Source organism: Bos mutus, chromosome 10, assembly GCF_027580195.1.
Source record: "Bos mutus isolate GX-2022 chromosome 10, NWIPB_WYAK_1.1, whole genome shotgun sequence".
Lineage (NCBI taxonomy): Eukaryota > Metazoa > Chordata > Mammalia > Artiodactyla > Bovidae > Bos > Bos mutus.
In genome coordinates this window covers 6140696-6159653 of record NC_091626.1, presented here as the reverse complement: position 1 = coordinate 6159653, position 18958 = coordinate 6140696, and the positions used below count along the sequence as shown (strand labels likewise).

The window sequence follows — 18958 nt, the reverse complement described above, 5'->3', positions numbered from 1 at the left end:
TTAAGTTAAACTTCACTTTCAAAAAGATTATATAAGAATCGTTTATATTTTATTGAAGTATAATTGATTTACAATATTATGTTAGTTTCAGGTATACAATGTAGTGATTCAGTATTTTTATATGTTATACTCCATTTAAAGTTATTGCAAAGTAATGGCTATATCCCTGTGCTTATTTATTTTATACAAAGTATTTTGTATCTCTTAATTCCCAAACCTTTTTTTTTTGCCCCTCTTGCCTTTCTCCACTGGTAACTTTTACTTTGTTCTCTGTATCTGTGAGTCTGTTTCTGTTTATACATTGATTTATATTTTTACATTCCACATATAAGTGGTAATATAGAGTATTTGTCCTTCTCTTATTTCACCAAGAATAATACCTTCTGGGTTGTTGCAAATGGCAGAATTTCATTCTTTTTTATGGTTGAGCAGTATCCCATTGCATGAATATATACTCCATCTTCTTTATCCATTCATCTGCTGTGGACAGTTAGGTTGTTTCCATATCTTTGGTATTATATATAATGCTACTATGAACATGGGGATGCTAGTATCTTTTTGAATTCATGTTTTCATTTTCTTTGGAGATACATCTAGCAGTTTAATTACTGGGTCATGTCATGGTTTCTTTTTTTTTAATTAATTAATTTTATTTTTGGCTGCAGTGGGTCTTCATTTGCTTTCTCTAGTTGTGGAGAGCAGGGGCTGCTCTTCCTTGTGGTGCACGAGCTTCTCACTGCGGAGACGTCTCTGGTTGCAGAGCACTGGCTGTAGGTGCTTGGGCTTCAGCAGTTGCAGTGTGCCGGCTCCGTAGCTGTAGCGTGTGGGCTCTCGGGCTTCACTCGTTGCGGTGCACAGGCTCAGTAGTTGCAGCTCACAGGCTCCAGAGCATGGACACAGTAGTTGTGGCCCTCGGGCTTAGTTGTTCCACAGCATGTGGAATCGTCCCAGACCAGGGATCAGACTGTGTCTCCTGCATTGGCAGGTGGATTCTTATCCACTGTGCCACCAAGGAAGTCCAGTCATATCTTAGCTCTACTTTTTGTTTTTGGAGAAGTCTCCATGTCTCCATACTGTTTTCCATTGTTGTTGTTGTTGTTCAGTCACTAAGTCATGTCCAACTCTTTGCGACCCCATGAACTACAGCGCACCAGGCTTCTCTGTCCTTCACTGTCTCCCAGCTCAAACTCATGTCCATTGAGTCGGTGCATAGTGGCTGCAATTTACATTTCCACCAACAGTGTACAAGGGATCCCTTTTCTACAAATCCTTAACAACTTTTGTTGTTTGTAGACTTTTTGATGATAGATATTTTGACAGGTGTGAGGTAACATCTCAATGCGGTTTTGATTTGTATTTCTCTGATGATTATTACTGTTGAACATTTTTTCATGTGCCTGTTAGCTATCTGTATATCTTCTTTGGAAAAATGTCTATTCACGTCTTCTGCCCATTTTTTTAGTTTTTTGTTTTATATTGCATTTTATGAATTGTTTATATATTTTGGATATTAACCTCTATTGGTCATATCATTTGCAAATATTTTCTTCCATTTAGTAGGTCATCTTTTTGTCTTGCCAGTGATTTCCTTTGCTATGCAAAGCTTTTCAGTTTTATTAGGTCCCATTTGTTTATCTTTTATTTCATTTCCTTTGTTTCCTTAGGAAACAGATCCAAAATAATATTAAATATTACAATGATTTATTTCAAAGAACATCCTGCCCATGTTCTCTGTTGGAAGTTTTGTGGTTTCTGTTCTTACAATTATGTCTTTAATCCATTTTGAGTTTATTTTTGTATGTGGTGTGAGAAAATGTTCTAATTTCATTCTTTTACATGTAGCTGTCCGGTTTCACGACTTATCCTAGGTACCGTTTATTGAAGAGACTTTCTTTTATCCATTGTGTATTTTTGCCTCCTTTGTCACAGGTTAGTTGAAAATAACTGCATTGGTTTATTTCTGAACTTTCTAGTCTGTCCCATCAATCTGTGTCTGTGTTTGTACCGTCGCCATGCTGTTTTGATTACTGTAGTTTTGTGTAGTCCGAAGTCAGGGAGCATGATTCCTCCAGCTCTGTTCATCTTTCTCTAGATTGCTTTGGCAGTTCAGGGTCTTTTGTGGTCTTGCATAAATTATAGGATTACTTGTAGTTCTGCGAAAAATGCTGTGACTGTTTTGATAGGGATTGCATTAGATCTGTGGATTACTTTGGGTAGTATGGAAATTTTAACAGTATTCTTTCAGTCCAAGAACACAGTATGTCTTCTCTTTTCCGTGTATCATCTTCAGTTTCCTTCACTGATGTTTACAGTTTTCAAAGTATAAGTCTTTCACCTCCTTGGTTAAGATTATTCCTTGGTATTTTATTCTTTTTGGTGAGATTGTAAATGTACGTTTTTTTTTAATTCCCTTGCTTTCTCTTTCTGATAGTTCCCTATTAGTGTATAGAAAAGCAGTGGATTTCTGTATGTTAATCATGTATCCTTCAACTTTAGTAAGCAGATGTATTAGGAAGTGATAATGATACAATTCATTATGAAAGAATTTTTGCCTTATAAAAGCTTGTACACTTGCATATCTGAGTATAACTGTGGGGAATATAAAAATACCGAGTTCAGTGCCCATCTTCAGCATTATGTTGTTGGGTCTGTTTTGCTTTTCCTACAGAAGTGTTTTCAGCTCTCTCAAGATAGTATTTGTTTTATAATAAATATGGAAATCGTAAATTATGTAATTTTATATGTGCCAATTTTAATAAAATGTGTTTCCATAATTTTATTTTTTCCACTTGGTTTGCTCATGGCAAAGGCCTTGTGGTTTTAAAAGCCTAGAGTCTGACCTCTGGAGGCTGTTTTCTTTGATTTTCTCTTTTTGTTTACAGCTCAGAAGAATAGCCTTGACCCCTCAGATGGAGAGGATGCACACCCGCACAAGGTAGCTCTCTGTTCAGCAGTGAACGTGTTTATAGAGCACACCTGCGGGTTATTTTATTGCTCATCGGAGGGGAAAGAAAGACCGCTGAAGCATTCATCAGGAACAGTGACTTCGCCTTTGCTTTTTAGACACTTTGGAATAATTACATGAGACTCAGAAGGTTCTGGGCTGTTAGTTTGGGAAGCAGTTGAGTAAATGTAGTGTATGTGGGCACACTAATGTATTGGTAACCATTCCTACTTCCTTTCTCCTCTTTATAAAGCCATGAGGTTTATCAGCCATGTTGACTTCCCTCTGGCCTGAGCACAGTATGAGAGTCAAAGGTGCTAATCCAGCCCGTTAAACTTTATGTGGTGGGCAGTTATTTCCCATCTGATGCTTTAGGTTGTGATGTGTGAGAGGAAGCCCTGGCCCTGTCTCAGTCTTGTCAGCCCACAGTAATCTTTCCGTACACGCCTACTTGGTTGCATATCTGTCCTTTTGTTTTTAAATCCCTTCTTCCACTACCCTACCTATGATGCTAACAGATACCAGAAGAAGAAACTTAATTCTATCTCTATAACAAATGGGAGAGGAGAGTGGTTTTAAAGCAGAGTTACAAAGATTCCTTGTGAAGGAATTATCTGATTGTTTTAAAAGCCTATATGGATTAGCTTGATTAAAATTTTTTATTATGTTTAGTAATAAGATTGATAGTGCTAAAATACTGGCAAGTACAAATTAAAATGTACAGGAAAAGATAACAATTAGCACATACATGGAGTTTGAATCTATTACATTTGTCTTCCTGCTTTTAGTCTATTTTTTCTGAAATATATATCAGGTTGTATATATCCCAGCAGGCCCTGTGGTTAGATCAAATTATAAGGCCCTGTGGTTAGATCAAATTATAAGGTTGAATGGAATAATAGTTTTCTTTTTCTCCAATCCAGAATGAGTTGAATGCAGAATTACAGCTGACAGTTAAAACTGTGTATTTTGTTTCTATAGAAACCAAAATTCAGTTCTAAAAATCACAGTGGGTTTGTTTATGATGAAAATTCCAACAGACAGAAGCCAGAACATGTAGAAGTCAATAAAGGAAGCAAGAAGAGTTTATTTATAAATACAGATATATATGAACATTATCAAAAAGATTCCCCAAACATGAGAATTGGTAAATCCAAGCAGAAACAATCAATTCTTAACCAGATACACTCTACAGGATTCAGAAAGGACAATCTCCATAGTGCTGAGGATCCCAGCACAAGTGTGTCTAAAGATAAAGGCAGAAGAAATACACAACATAAAAGGACTCAAGTGGATGATACAAGCCAAGAAAGTAGTCCAAGAAAGACAGTGGCTGTCTCTTCTTCTAGAAGAATAAGCAGATCAGTTACTCGTCAGCAACAAGCTCTCCAAATCCTTGATGACCTTCCAGAAAAGTCACGTAAACCTTTTAGCCAAGCTCTATCAGGCCTGAACAATGGTTTGCGTAATGGTGTTGAAACTTGTTCAATTCCCAGAGAGACACATGTTCAAAGCCTGGATTTATCAGACAGTCAAGAAATAAAATGTATGGAAGTAGAATCCATTGACCAAGCTGAAGCTGTTTCTCTCTTAGGACTTTCTCTACATGAAAAAACCAAGTTACTACTTGTTACTACAGATCAGCAGCCTCATACTCTCCAAGACCAGGAGCACATTAGCCCTTATAAATCTCATGAAAACAGTAACTCAAGTCAAAAAGATGAGAGCCTCAAGTGGGAAAAATTTTCCCCATCCTTTATAAAGGAAAACTTTAATAATGATGATCATGGTGATTCCTGTGCTTCTGAGGAGACTGTAATATCTAAAAAGGTGATAAGTTCTTCAGGTTGCGAAAACCATGATACTTATAAAGAGAATAAAACAAATAGAGAAGAAATGGATTTTCAACAATTTTTACTTTCTCAAGACCATTTTCCACAGGAAAATGAGTTAAAAGAAGACAGCCTAACCATACTTCCACAACAGGAAGCTGTTAGTTTTTCTAATTCAGATAATATAATAGTTTTTGAACATGTTTCAAATTATGAACAATGTTCATGTGGAACTTCTTTTGATCACTCACATGGCAATCCTGAACATACTCCTCTGGCTTGTATAGGGACAGTCTTGACACATGAAGTTTCAGAGTTGACCAGTCATGAGAAGCTAATCAAGAATCCTCAGGATTATAGCCCTAGCATACTAACTCCTTTAATGAATCAAACAGATCTACATGTGGAAAAGGTGAATAAGGAAGGAGACACTAAAAGGAATTATACTGACACAGGCCAAGAAACAAGTCCTTCAAATAGGCCTTCATCCAGAGGTGTTCCTTTTCAAGTAATGGAAACAACTAAAGTTGAAAAAAGACAAGAGAGCAAAGCCGTACAAAATATAGGTTTTCATTCTACTGACAGTGAAGAATTGACCAACATCTCACAACTTAGTCAAAGAGAAGAGAAGGAGATTTCTCACAAACCAGGTATTAGTAGTAGTGTTCAATTTGTACACATTTCCTATAGATTTAGTTATTTCATAGAAATTTCCAACTGAATTTCACTTAACCTCTGCCCAAACTGATCAGAATGAGGACATGTGGATCACAATTTAGAGATATTATTAATTAGGTAAGTAATGGTATTTTCTTTGAAAGAAGGTGCTAAATTAATATTGACAGAAGTTAAAAAAACTATTTCTATGAGTTTTTAGCTTTCTTTTTAATATAGCACCTACTTGATGTCAAGAAACCTAACAACATTTTCATAGCAGGAAAATGTTAGCTCCATTGATTTTAGTGATTCACTGTTGAAATTGTATCCAGGAAACTAATTTACGTTTGTTGTATGAAAACATTTTTAAAGGCTTCCATTCCTTTAAATAAAAAAGCAGTCTAGAAAGGAACAGAAACATGGAGCAATTATAGACTCTTTCTTAGTCCTATAACCAGTAAGGAGAAATACAACACTGATACTTAAAAATGTTTTTTTTTTTTTTCAGGTGAGGAATTTGTCAATGGAGATGAAAACACTATAAGAAACTGTAAAGAGAAAAAAGAAAAACCAGATTCAGAAATTCATATGCCTACTCACATCCAATCACACAAAAAAATTCAGAATTTCAGAAAAAGAAAAAATGTCTCCAGAGCTACCTGCAGCCAAGGTTTGTATTCCTGTACTATATAGGGACAAGGTTTTTGCATGACCACTCCTAGCAATCCACTCTCCTTCAAAGAATTATATATACTTTCATATTTACTGTTTATTTTTTAGTCATTCACTAAATTATAAGATTATTTTGGCTCTATTTGTTAGGTGGTTTTACTATAATACACCACTTGAGAATCTCTTAGTCTTCCAATATATTGTCATATTTTTGTCTATTTGTTATGTTAGAGGAGATAAGGTAAACAGTAGAGACAGCAAGGAGGTTGAGTCGGGGCAGCAGATCTGGATTGTGTCCGATCCCTTAGAACTTTCACTGAGCCCTTTTAACATAAGGGAAATTAAAGAAGCATAGCCACTAGTTTCTTTTTGTCAGTGTTTGACAATATGGATAAATGACTATTCTTTGGTAGTTCTTGGAGCTGGTTCTGTGGTGAACCATAGGCTGGACTACCTCAGGTCAAATGTTAAGCCCTGTGAAGTTGATTAGTAAGAAAAAGTTGATAGAGTTAGAGGTAGGAATACTAGGCATCCTTTTTGAACTTTTCCCCATTGTCTCCTTCTCATGTAAACTAAAGCACTTCTTATACATACTTCTGGAGAAGGCAGTGGCACCCCACTCCAGTACTCTTGCCTGGGAAACCCCATGGACGGAGGAGCCTGATAGGCTGCAGTCCATGGGGTTGCTAAGAGTCAGACACGACTGAGCGACTTCACTTTCACTTTTCAGTTTCACGCATTGGAGAAGGAAATGGCAACCCACTCCAATGTTCTTGTCTGGAGAATCCCAGGGACGGGGGAGCCTGGTGGGCTGCCGTCTAATAGGGTCGCACAGAGTCGGACACGACTGAAGCGACTTCGCAGCAGCAGTAGCAGCATATATACCTCCTATAGTGGGTTGAATAGTGGCCCCCCAAAAAACCTATGTCCATATCCTAATCCCTGGAATCTGTGATACTGTTGCATTTAATATATATAAAAAAGAGTGAATATTACCTTATTTAGAAGAAGAATCTTTGCAGATATAGTTAAGGACCTTGAGATGAGGAAATTGTACTGGATTTTCCAAATAGGACCCAAATCTAACAAGTATCCTTATAAAAGAAAAATGGAGTCAGCTTTGAGACACACAAGGAAAGAGAAGATAATGTGAAGAGCCAGACAAAAGAACAATGTGGCCAAAAGCCAAAGAAGCTAAGTTGGAGGAAGCAAGGAAGGATTCTTCCTTACAACTTCCAGAGAAAGTACAGCCCTGCTGACACCTTGGTGTTGGATTTCTGGTCTCCAGAACCACAAGAAACTAGTATGTTTCTACTAGTTATATGCTACTCTGGTAGCACTTAATCAGATTTTAATGTAATTTTTTACATGTCTCTCATTCCCCTAGGCTGCAGGCCACTCAAGAGATAGTGTCTTCTATTTTCTTTATATAATATTACAAAAATATCTTCTAGTATATCATTTTAGCATAGTTTAGGGAAAAAATTCATTATTTTTAGTATTTCTAACTTTTGATGTAAGGAAAAGAAATAAAAATATTTAGATAATAATATTGTACTGAGTTTTCTGTGAAAGAAAAATGAAATGCTCAATAGGCCATAGTTTGGTTCTTGACATCTTTTGTCATCAGAAACACACTCGTTGAGATATGAGAATAAACGTGGAAAGTGGATTATGGACTACTGAGTGAAACGAGTATAGAAATGAAGCAAGTCTTATTTACTTCAGTCAAGCTTAGGATAGAGTGAACAACAGCTAGAATGAATTAATGTGCTCAGATGCTCTACCATTTCTTTACAAATTGTGTTTTAAAATAGCAACAGCAATTATAATATTAATTGACGTATGTTTCTGTGTGGGACTTCCCTGGTGGCTCAAATGGTAAAGAATCCGCGTGCAGTGCAGGAGACCTGGATTCGATGCCTCGGTTGGGAAGATCCCCTGGAGAAGGGAATGGCACCCTACTCCAGTATTCTGGCCTGGAGAATTCCATGGACAGAGGAGCCTGGTGGGTTACAGTCCATGGGTTGCAAACAGTCGGACATGACGGAACGACTTTCACTTTCTGTGTAGTGCATCCTTTTTAGGATGTTTTTAGGAAGTTGCTTTGTGTTTTCTAAGATCCTTCATTAAAATCAGCACTTGGCAGAAAACTCAGTTTTGCTTGGCAAATTTACAGAAATGAAAACATCTGGGATCGATAAGAGGAATGCCACAGGGGAAAGCCGGCTTCATTTGGCTGCCAGAAGAGGACATTTGTCTCTGGTGAAAGCTCTGATAGAATCTGGAGCAGACGTGAATCTAAAAGATAATGCAGGTTTGGATTTTTAAGTTGTAAATGTCTTTATAATTTGAACTCACTGATATATACATTTCACCCACCCTCCCCCATTTTGATCCTGACTGTTATATAGAAGCTCACTTTGAAAATTCTTTTTATAATATTTTATGGTTTATCTCAGTTCCCACCAATTGCCAAAATATCCATTGAAACAGCTTTTAATATACCTTTGGGAGCATTCATTTATTTTCATTCATTTTTCAGTAAAGAAGCTTTAGGCATTTTCCTTGGAGACTTTAATATCATTACCTAACTTTATAGGGAATGCCAAATTTTATTCTTTCCCTGTCCCTTCTTTTCTTATTTCTTGATAATATTCCTTTTTTTCTTCCAGGTCTTGTTTTTATCTTAAAGCTCCATTTTTAAGTTGATCTTCTAACATTTTTCTCAAGCACACACACACAAAAAAACTTGTGTAAGAAATTCCAGAGGGAAAAAACTCAGACTGATTGTTCACATGTCTTTTTAAAGAGAAATGTGACAATACAAGATATAAATAGCAAGGTCAGATGATCTTACTCATCTGACTTGAAACCATTTGACTTGATTAGTACTTACTTGGTCCCATGATAGCTTGTGTTCTGTTAGTCTTTTGTCACTTGTATCAATAAATATTTTTGATGAGATTAATTTGTTTTAAAAAATGAAGATTATGTTTTTATTGAGATATACTTGATTTATAATATATTAGTTTCAAGTGTACAACATAGTGATTCAAAATTGATAGACTATATTCCACTTAGTTATTATAAAATATTGACTGTATTCCCTGTACTGTACAATATATCCTTGAGCTTATTTATTTTATATATAGTAGTTTATACCTTTTAATTCCTTACCCTATCTTGCTCCTCTCTTCACCCCTCTCCCCACTGGTAACCACTAGTTTATAGTCTATATCCATGAATCTGTTTTTGTTTTGTTGTATTTACTTGTTTCTTGTATTTTTTAGATTCTACGTATAAATGATAACATAGAGTATTTATACTTCTCTGTCTGATTTACTTCACTAACCATGATACCCTCCAGGTTCATCCATGTTTTTGCAGAAGGCAAAATTTCATTCTTTTTATGGCTGAGTACCCACTCCAGTGTTCTTGCCTGGAGAACCCCAGGGACGGGGGAGCCTGGTGGGCTGCTGTCTATGGGGTCACACAGAGTTGGACACGACTGAAGCGACTTAGCAGCAGTAGCAGCAGCAGTACTCGTTTGCTTATTGTAGATAATGTTGCTGTGAACATTGGGGTGCATGTATCTTTTTGAATTAGTGTTTTTGTTTTCTTCAGATATATACCCAGCAGTATTTGGGTATATATTTTCAGGAATTGCTGAATCATGTGGAGTTCTGTTTTTTAAGAAACCTCCATACTGTTTTTCTGCAGTGGCTGCACCAATTCACACGCCCACCAACAGTGTGTAAGGGCTCTCTTTTTTACGTATCCTCACCAACATTGTTATCTGTGGTTATTCTTTTTGTGAACACTGTTTGTGTTCTTTTTGATGATAATCATTCTGACCAAAGTGGGGTAATATCTCGTTGTGGCTTTGATTTGCATTGTTTTGATGATTATCAGTGTTGAGCATCTTTTCATGTGCCTGTTGTCCATCTGCATATCTTCTTTGGAAAAATGTCTGTGCAGGTCTTTTGCCCACTTTTTGATTGGCCTGTTTGTTTTTTGGTGTTGAGTTGTATAAGCTATTTATCTATTTTGGATATTAACTCCTTACCAGTCATATCATTTGCAGGTATTTTCTGCCATTCAGTAGATTTTCTTTTTTGTTAATGGTTTCCTTTGCTGTGAAAAGGCTTTACAGTTCAACTAGATTCCATTTGTTTATTTTTTTATTTTGTTTCCTTTGTCTTAGGAGACAGATCCAAAACAATGTTGCTATAATTTACTCAAAAAACATTTTGTCTATGTTTTCTTCTATGAGTTTTATGGCTTCCAGTCATACATTTGGTTCTTTGGTTCATTTTGAGTTTATGTTTATATATAGTGTGAGAACTATTCTGATTTCATTTTTTAAAACATATAGCTGTTCAGTTTTTCCCGGTACCAGTATTGAAGAAACTGTCTTCTCTCCATTGTTTATTCTTGCCTCCTTTGTCATAGATTAACTGATGTAAGTGTGTGGATTTATTTCTGGGCTGTCTGTTCAGTTTCATTGATCTCTGTGTCTCTTTTTCTGCCCATATGAGACTGTTTTGATTACTGTAGCTTTGCAGTATAATCTGAAGTCAGGGAATGTGATTCCTCCAGTCTGTTCTTGTTTCTCAAGTTTATTTTGCCTAGTTAAGATCTTTTGTGCTACCATACAAGTTTTAAAATTATTCTATCCCTGTGAAAAATTCCATTGGTATTTTGATAGAACTTACATTGAATCTTAGATCACCATGGGTAGTATGGTCATTTTAACTATTAATTATTTTTCTAATACAGTGTATCTTATCTTTTCAACTGTTTGTATCATCTTCAGTTTTTTTCATCACTATTTTATAATTTCCTGAGTATAGGTTTTTTACCTCCTTAGGTAGGTTTATTCCAAGGTATTTATTCTTTTTGATGCAGCTGAAGATGAGAAAGTTCCTTAATTTTCCTTTCTGATCATTTGTTGTTAGTGTGTAGAAATGCAACAGATTTCTGTATATTAATCTTGTATCCTGCAGCTTAACTGAATTTATTGATAAGCCCTAGTAGTTTTTTGGTGGTATCTTTAGGATCTTTCTATGTATAGTAGTATCTTGTCATCTGCAAAGAGTGCCAGCTTTACTTCTTCCTTTGCAGTTTGGATTCCTTCCTTTGGATTCCTTTTATTTCTTTTTCTTCTCTCATTGCTGTGGCTAGGCCTTCTAATAATAGGTTGAATAAATGTGAGATTGGGCATCCTTGTCTTGTTCCTAATCTTAGAGGAACTGCTTTTAGCTTTTCACTGTTGAGTATGATGTTAGCTGTAGTTTGTCATATATGGCATTTATTATTTTATTAAGATGTGTTCCGCCTATGCCCACTTTTTGGAGAGTTGATCATAAATGGATGTTTAATTTTATCAGAAGCTTTTTCTGCACCAATGGATCATATGATTTTTATTCTTCATTTTGTTAATGTGGTATGTCACATTAATCGATTTGCAGACATTTAAAAATCCTTGCATTCCTAGGATAATCCCACTTGATCATGGTGTATGATAGTTTTAATGTATTGTTGGATTCGATTTGCTAAAATTTTGTTGATTTTTGCACCTATGTTCATCAGTGATATTGACCTGTAATTTTCTTTTGTGTGTGTGATATCTTTTTCTGATTTTGGTGTCCAGGAGATGCTGGGTGTGCACAATGAATTTGGAAGTGTTTCTTACTCTGCAATTTTTGGGAATAACTTGAGAAGGACAGGTGTTAATTCTTCCCTAAATGTTTGGGAGAATTCATCTGTGAAGCCATCTGGACTTTGTTGGGAGTTTTAATTACTGATTCAATTTAATTACTGGTAATTGATCTGTTTATATTTTGTATTTCTTCCTGGTTAGGTCTTAGGAGATTGTATATTTCTAGGGATTTTTCCTTTTCTTGAAGGTTGTCCTTTTTATTGGCATGTAGTTGTTTGTAGTAATCTGTTATGATTTCTGTGCTGTTAATTGTAACATTTTAATTTATATTTTATTTTATTTGGGCCTTTTCTCTTTTTTTCTTGGTATATCTGGCCACAGTGTTTTCAATTTTATCTTTTCAAAGAATCAGCTCTTAGTTTCACTGATTTTTTTTCTATTTATTTATCCTCTATTTAATTTATTTTTGCTCTGAACTTTATGATTTCTTTCCTTCTCCTTTCACATTTTTTGTTCTTCTTCCTCTTGTTCCTTTAGGGATAAGTTTAGGTTGTTATTTGAGATTTTTCTTCTGTAGAAGTTTAGAACTTGCTATTGCTGCATCCCAAAGATTTTGGATCATTTTGTCCTCATTTTCATATGTCTCTAGGTGTTTGTTGTTTTTTTCTTTGATTTCTTCAGTGATCCATTGGTTGTTGAGCAGTATATTGTTTAGCCTCCATATGTTTGTGTTTTTTCAGTTTTATTCTTGTGGTTGATTTCTAGTCTCAGTGATTTCAGTAAGAATGAAAAGACACTCAATATGATTACTATGTTCTTAGATTTACCGATACTTGTTTAGTTGCCTAGCATGTGACCTATCCTGGAGAATGTCCCATGTGCACATTCTTGAAAAGAATGTGTATTCTGCTGCTTTGGGATGGAATGTTCTATATATATCAGTTTAAGTCCATCTAGTATGATGTGTCATTTATGAGTTTTCCTTATTGGTTTTCTTTCTGGATGATCTGTCCATTGATGAAAGTGGGGTGTCAAAATCCCCTACTATTATTGTGTTACTGTTGATTTTCCCCTTTATGTCTGTTAATATTTGCTTTATATATTTAGGTGATCCTGTATTGGATACAGATATATTTAAAATTGTTATACCTTCTTTTTGGATTTATTCCTTGGTCATTATATGTTGTGCTTATTTGTTTCTTATAACAATTTTTGTTTTAAAGTATTTTATCTGATATTGCTACTCCAGGTTGCTTTTGTTTCCATTTGCATGGAATACCTTTTTACATCCCCTGCCTTTCAATCTGTGTGTGTCTTTAGATCTGAAGTGAGTCTCTTGTAGGCAGTGTATATATATATATATATATATATATATGGTCTTGTTCTTGTATCCATTCAGTCACTCTTCGTTTTTTGATTGGAACATTTAGTCCATGAACTTTTAAAGTAATTGTTGATATGTATGAGAGTCCCTTGGACTGCAAGGAGATCCACCCAGTCCATTCTAAAGGAGATCAGCCCTGGGATTTCTTTGGAAGGAATGATGCTAAAGCTGAAACTCCAGTACTTTGGCCACCTCATGCAAAGAGTTGACTCATTGGAAAAGACTCTGATGCTGGGAGGGATTGGGGGCAGGAGGAGCAGGGGACGACAGAGGATGAGATGGCTGGATGGCATCACTGACTGAATGGACGTGAGTGTGAGTGAACTCCGGGAGTTGGTGATGGACAGGGAGGCCTGGCAATTCATGGGGTCGCGAAGAGTCGGACACTACTGAGCGGCTGAACTGAACTGAACTGATGTTCTTATTTCCATTGTGTTCATGGTTTGGGAGTTGTTTTTGTAATTCTTTTTTTATTCATTTTTTTCTTTTGTTTTCTTGTTATTTTATGATTATCTTTAATGTTATGTTTAGTTTCCATTTTCTTTTTGCATATCTATTATAGATATGCATATCTATTATAGATATCTATTATAGATAGATATAGATATTTTGCATATCTATTTTCATTTCATGGTTACCATGAGAGTGTGTGTGTGTATATATATATATATATATATAAAATATGATTTTTTAACTTGCTTCTGATCTCTTAGTTTCAAACGCATTTTAACAACCCTGCATATTTACTCTCCACTCCTCCAGTAGTGTAAGGAGTTTTCAGTATCTGTTTTTAGTATCATATTTTTCATCTGTTTTGTGTATTCCTTAACTACTTACTTTGGTTATAGATGATTTTATTTCTTTTGTCTTTTAAACTTCCTATTAATTTTGTACCCAGTTGAGTTACTATCTTTACTGTATATTTGCCTTTACCAATTAACTTTTTCCTTTCATAATAATATTCATGTTTCTAGTTGTGGCCTTTTTTTTTTTTTGCTTAGAGGAGTCCCTTTCACGTTTCTCATAAAGCTGGTTTGGTGGTACTGAGCTCTTCTAGCTCTTCCTTGTCTATACAGCTTTTGATATCTTCATCATATTTGATAAAAGCCTTGCTGGGTACAATATTTTTGGTTGTACATTTTTCCCTTTCATCACTTTAAATATATGGTACCACTGCCTTCTGACCTGCAGAGTTCTGTTGTAAAGTTAGCCAAAAGTCTTATGGAAGTTCCCTAGTATGTTATTTGTTGCTTTTCTCTTGCTGCTTTTTATATTCTCTGTCTTTAAATTTTTCCATTTAAATCACAATGTGTCTTAATGTGGTCCTCTTTAAGTTGATCCTGTTTGGGACTGTCTTGATCTTGTTTCCTGGGCCTGGATGTCTCTTTCTTTTCCCAGGTTAGGGGACCTTTCAGCTATTATGTTTTCAAATATGTTTTCAGTCCCTTTCTCTCTCTTCATCTGGGACTCCTGTAATGAAAATATTGGCACACTTGATATTGTTCCAGAGAGCTGTTAAACTCCTTACTTTTTGAATCCCACTGCTGTGTCATTCAGCTTGCTGATACGTTCTTATATATCATTTAGTGTATTGTTAATTCCTGTTAGTGTATTTGTCATTTCAGTTATTGTATTCTTCGTCTCTGGTTGGTTGGTCTTTGTTTTCTAACTTTGTTAAAAAACTTCTAATTTCTCTGTTTATCCATTCTTTTCCCAAGTTCTTTGACTGTCCTTATAGTCATTACCTTGAACTCTTTCTTAGATAGATTTCCTATCTCAACTTCACTTAGTTCTTCTCCTGGGGTTTTATCTTGTTTCTTTCTTTTAAACTCTGTTGCCTCATTTTGCCTAACTAACTAGTTTTATTTCTATGTATCTGGTAGGTTTGTTACATTTCCCAACCTTGGAGAAGTAGCCTTTTATAGGAAATGTCTTATGCTTCTAGGAGCTCACTTCCCTCTGATTAGCAGAGCTGTATATTCTAGGGGTCCCCACGATGTGGGCTACATGTGTCCTTCATTTGCGTCAGTCTGACTGCTGTGGGTGGTCTGGTAGGCTTGCTTGTCCCCAGTTGGGTTGGTTGCCCTGCTTTGTGTGGAGGCTGCTGGCCTGGTTGGTGGAGCTGTCACAAGGCAGTTGGCTGTTGCACCCCAGGAGACCCCAGGACTAGTGCTTGTTTGCTGATGGGCAGAGTCTGGATATTGGAGACCCCAGGGCTGTTTCCTGCCTTCCAGTGGATGAAGCTAGTTCTTGGGACTACTGCCAGCCCACTGGTGAGCAGAGCCAGGTCTTAGGGACTGGAGGCAGGGCCCACAGGTTCTAGAGCTCGTGCTGGACTGCTGATGAGTGGGACCAGTTCTTATTACAGGTGGCTGTGGGGTTCAGTGGACCTAAAGTTTATGTTGGCCTACTGCTGAGCAAGAACTCAGGCCCAGCTGGTCCTAGGGCTGGTGCTGGCCTGCTTGTTGGTAGACTGACTTCTGTCATGGCAGGCTGTGGAGCTGTAATTGTCCAGGGGTTGGCGTCCACCTGCTAGTGGCTGAGGCTATTCCCAAGGCTAGAGCAGGCTTGCTGATAGACAGGGCTTAGGCCCAGGGGTTTCTGGGGCTGGTCCCCACCCATTGGTGGGTAGAACTGGGCTCCAGGGACTAGTGTGTGTGCACAATGGGAGGATCTGGGTCCTGGGCCTTCTGGTGGACAGGGCCATGTCCAAGGGCAGCTGTGGGCTCAGAGGATATTAAAGTAGCCCGTGTTCAATATTATTTCCTGTCCAGTACTTAGTATATACATTTGAATCAATATATATATTCATTCCATTAGTGCAAATAAACTTAATAATGAGGATACTACTTGAGTATTGATTTGTAAGTAGCTTCTTTTGTTTTCTCTTTTTTCCTTTTTTAGGTTGGACACCACTTCATAAGGCAGCTAGTAACGGATGGAGTGATGTAATTGTAGAGTTGTTAAAAGCTAGTGCTAATGTTAATTGTGAAAATGTAGATGGAATTCTACCCTTACATGATGCTGTTGCAAACAACCATTTAAAGGTATAGTTCATCATATTAGGTTCCTATTTCTTTTTCTTTAAAAAGTGAATGAAGACAGTGAAGGTATTTTAAATTGCTAATTAAAGTGATTCCTTAAGACAAAGAATTTTTAAAACTGCTTAGAGGTACAAGTGTATATGATATTACATATAGTTTAGAAAAGCAATATATTTCCTAATGAATCCTGTTTCCATTGTCTCTTCATTGTGTAATTCATGTAAATCAGAATAAAATGAAATGGCTGAGAGTAAACACAGCCTATCAATGTAATACATTCTAATTTTAATTGTCTGAAATGATTTGCTGTTGTACATAAAAGAGTATATATAGTGATGATATATGTGATAACAAGACAAGTTTTAAACTCAGAAATTTCTTAGTTTGAAGTTTCAAAGAAATGGGTAAAAGCTTAAGTTGCTTGTTTCTTTGGGGGTTGTTGTATTTTTTTTCTCATTTTTTTATAAACAACTATGGTGAAAATAACGGGAAAATTATTAGGTTAATTATTAGAGTAACACTAAATTTCAAATCTAGATGTTAAAATTCTTCAGATTTTTAAACTTATCTTTTTTTTTTGACAAACCTTAGGAGAAAATTTGTCTGTAGATAGTGTAGATTTCAGGAATAAATTACCAGCAACAACAACAGTATAAAACCAAGATTCATGTAAAAAAATATTTTGGATCTCTCACTAATACCACTTTATCTGTCTCTAGGTATTTTTTAATAGTCTGGTAGTTTTGGAGAAGGCAATGGCACCCCACTCCAGCACTCTTGCCTGGAAAATCCCACAGATGGAGGAGCCTGGTGGGCTGCAGTCCACGGGGTCGCTAAGAGTTGGACACGACTGAGCGACTTCACTTTCACTTTTCACTTTCATGCATTGGAGGAGGAAATGGCAACCCACTCCAGTGTTCTTGCCTGGAGAATCCCAAGGACGGGGGAGCCTGGTGGGCTGCCGTCTATGGGGTCGCACAAAGTCGGACACGACTGAGGTGACTTAGCAGCAGCAGCAGCAGCAGCAGTTTTATTTAATTTTGTGAAAATATATCTCCACTGTTTTCAGCCTGAATATAGTCATGTGAAAGAAAAATATTGAATTTGTGATTTGCAGAGAGAAAAGGTATAAACTAATAATTAAGAATAATACCAGATGGGTAGGCTAATGTCCAGGGAGGCTTCTTTTGATCAAAGAAGCTATTTGACCTTAAAGATGTTTACATTAAAAAGGAATTGACAAAATCTTGAAGTTATGTGATCGTGCAGTGGAAGAAAACAAACAGGAAGAGTCACTGAAGTGATGAACCTGCTGGTTATTTGTACAGGGAAAAGGTCATTTAAAGTGAAAGCACTTAAATAAGGGCAAAAAATTCACAGTAGGAAAATTAGGATTTTAGACTATCCTGAAAAATGCAATATAGAATATTGCATATATGCAATATAGAATATAAGGAACCGCCCCCCAACATCACCCCTATACCTGGAAATTTGTTAGAAGGTGTTACAGAGTTCAGCATATGGTATTCATGGATAAGATTTATTCCAGCAATATAGTGAGGATACATAGTTGGATTATCAGAGGAAAAGGTAGAGTCTGGAGGTATCTGTGTGCAGGCTCTACTATGTACTCTTCTTCACGAGAGGCCACATACGGTTTGCTTCTCCCTCAGCAGTGAAAGTGTAGTGACATAAGTATGAAGTTTTTGTCCAGGAAAGCTGATTAGAAATTTAATGCTCACGATTTATATTGAGGGCTGGTCATGTGGGCACCCTCTACCTAGCACTTACCAAGATTCCAGACTCCCAGAAGCATACACCACATTGTGTGTGTAGACAGTTTAAGCACAGAGAGTCACAGCAATTAGGGACAGGTTTATATCAGCACTGGACACTGACTGCCAGCCCACTTGTCACATGCCAGCTACAGGCCAGCCACATAAGCGGCCTCTCTAGAGAGCAGTCTTAGGCCTGCTGTGTTAACTCCTCTAAGTAGTATTGTATTTAGTTTCTAACTGAAATACATACTGATTGATTTCTGGTTCAGCAGAGACACTATAATAAAGTATGTTTTCTTGGCCTAGCTTTTCTGGCAAAATAGTATGACAGCACATCCTTTATCTCACAGTTAACTTTTTGCATCATGGTCTCAGGGAAGTTCTTTTTTTCAAAAATTTTGAAAGGTGCCACAGTTTTGGCCCTAAGTCCTGTATTAATACACTTATATTAAAATTCTGATTTTTCTTTTTTTATGCTTATTGCTATCAGTTTGTCACTCTTTCTTGGCCTTTCAGAGGGTAAAGACAGGAAAATATGTGAGTATACTAATACATGTATACTCTTATCTGTATCTCTGAATTAATCTATCTGTATATATTAAAATACTCTAATCCAGCTTCACAGAGTTCATTCTAGCTTTTATCTATCTTGTTTCTTTACAGCTTCTTTTTCTGACAATGATAAACCTGGTTATTTTATCCACAATTTATTTACTTATTTGTCCAACTCTCATATAAATGTAATGCATTTTCAGAATTGTTAATCCATATCACTGTGTAAAACACATTTCTCGTCTAGAGCAAGGGCTGGCAAACAGCTCCCAGGGCAATTCTGGCCTTTTGCCTGTTTTGGAATAGCTGATAGCTGAGAGTAATTTTTATATTCTTAAATGACTAGGTGGGGGAAGACAGAATATTTCATGACAATTTCATGGAATTCACATTTTAGTGCCCATGGATAAAGCTTTACTGGAACACAGTC

General features: G+C 36.4%; 1 protein-coding gene across 1 annotated transcript in view; it reads left to right on the top strand.

Annotated features, from left to right (window-relative positions):
• The window catches only part of ANKRD31 (ankyrin repeat domain 31), a 134388-nt gene that overhangs the window by 65735 nt on the left and 49695 nt on the right, over positions 1-18958 (top strand). The window contains 5 exon segments of the mRNA XM_070378491.1: positions 2883-2935; positions 3926-5426; positions 5942-6103; positions 8285-8422; positions 16059-16201. Coding sequence (XP_070234592.1) covers positions 2883-2935; positions 3926-5426; positions 5942-6103; positions 8285-8422; positions 16059-16201 — 1997 coding nt within the window.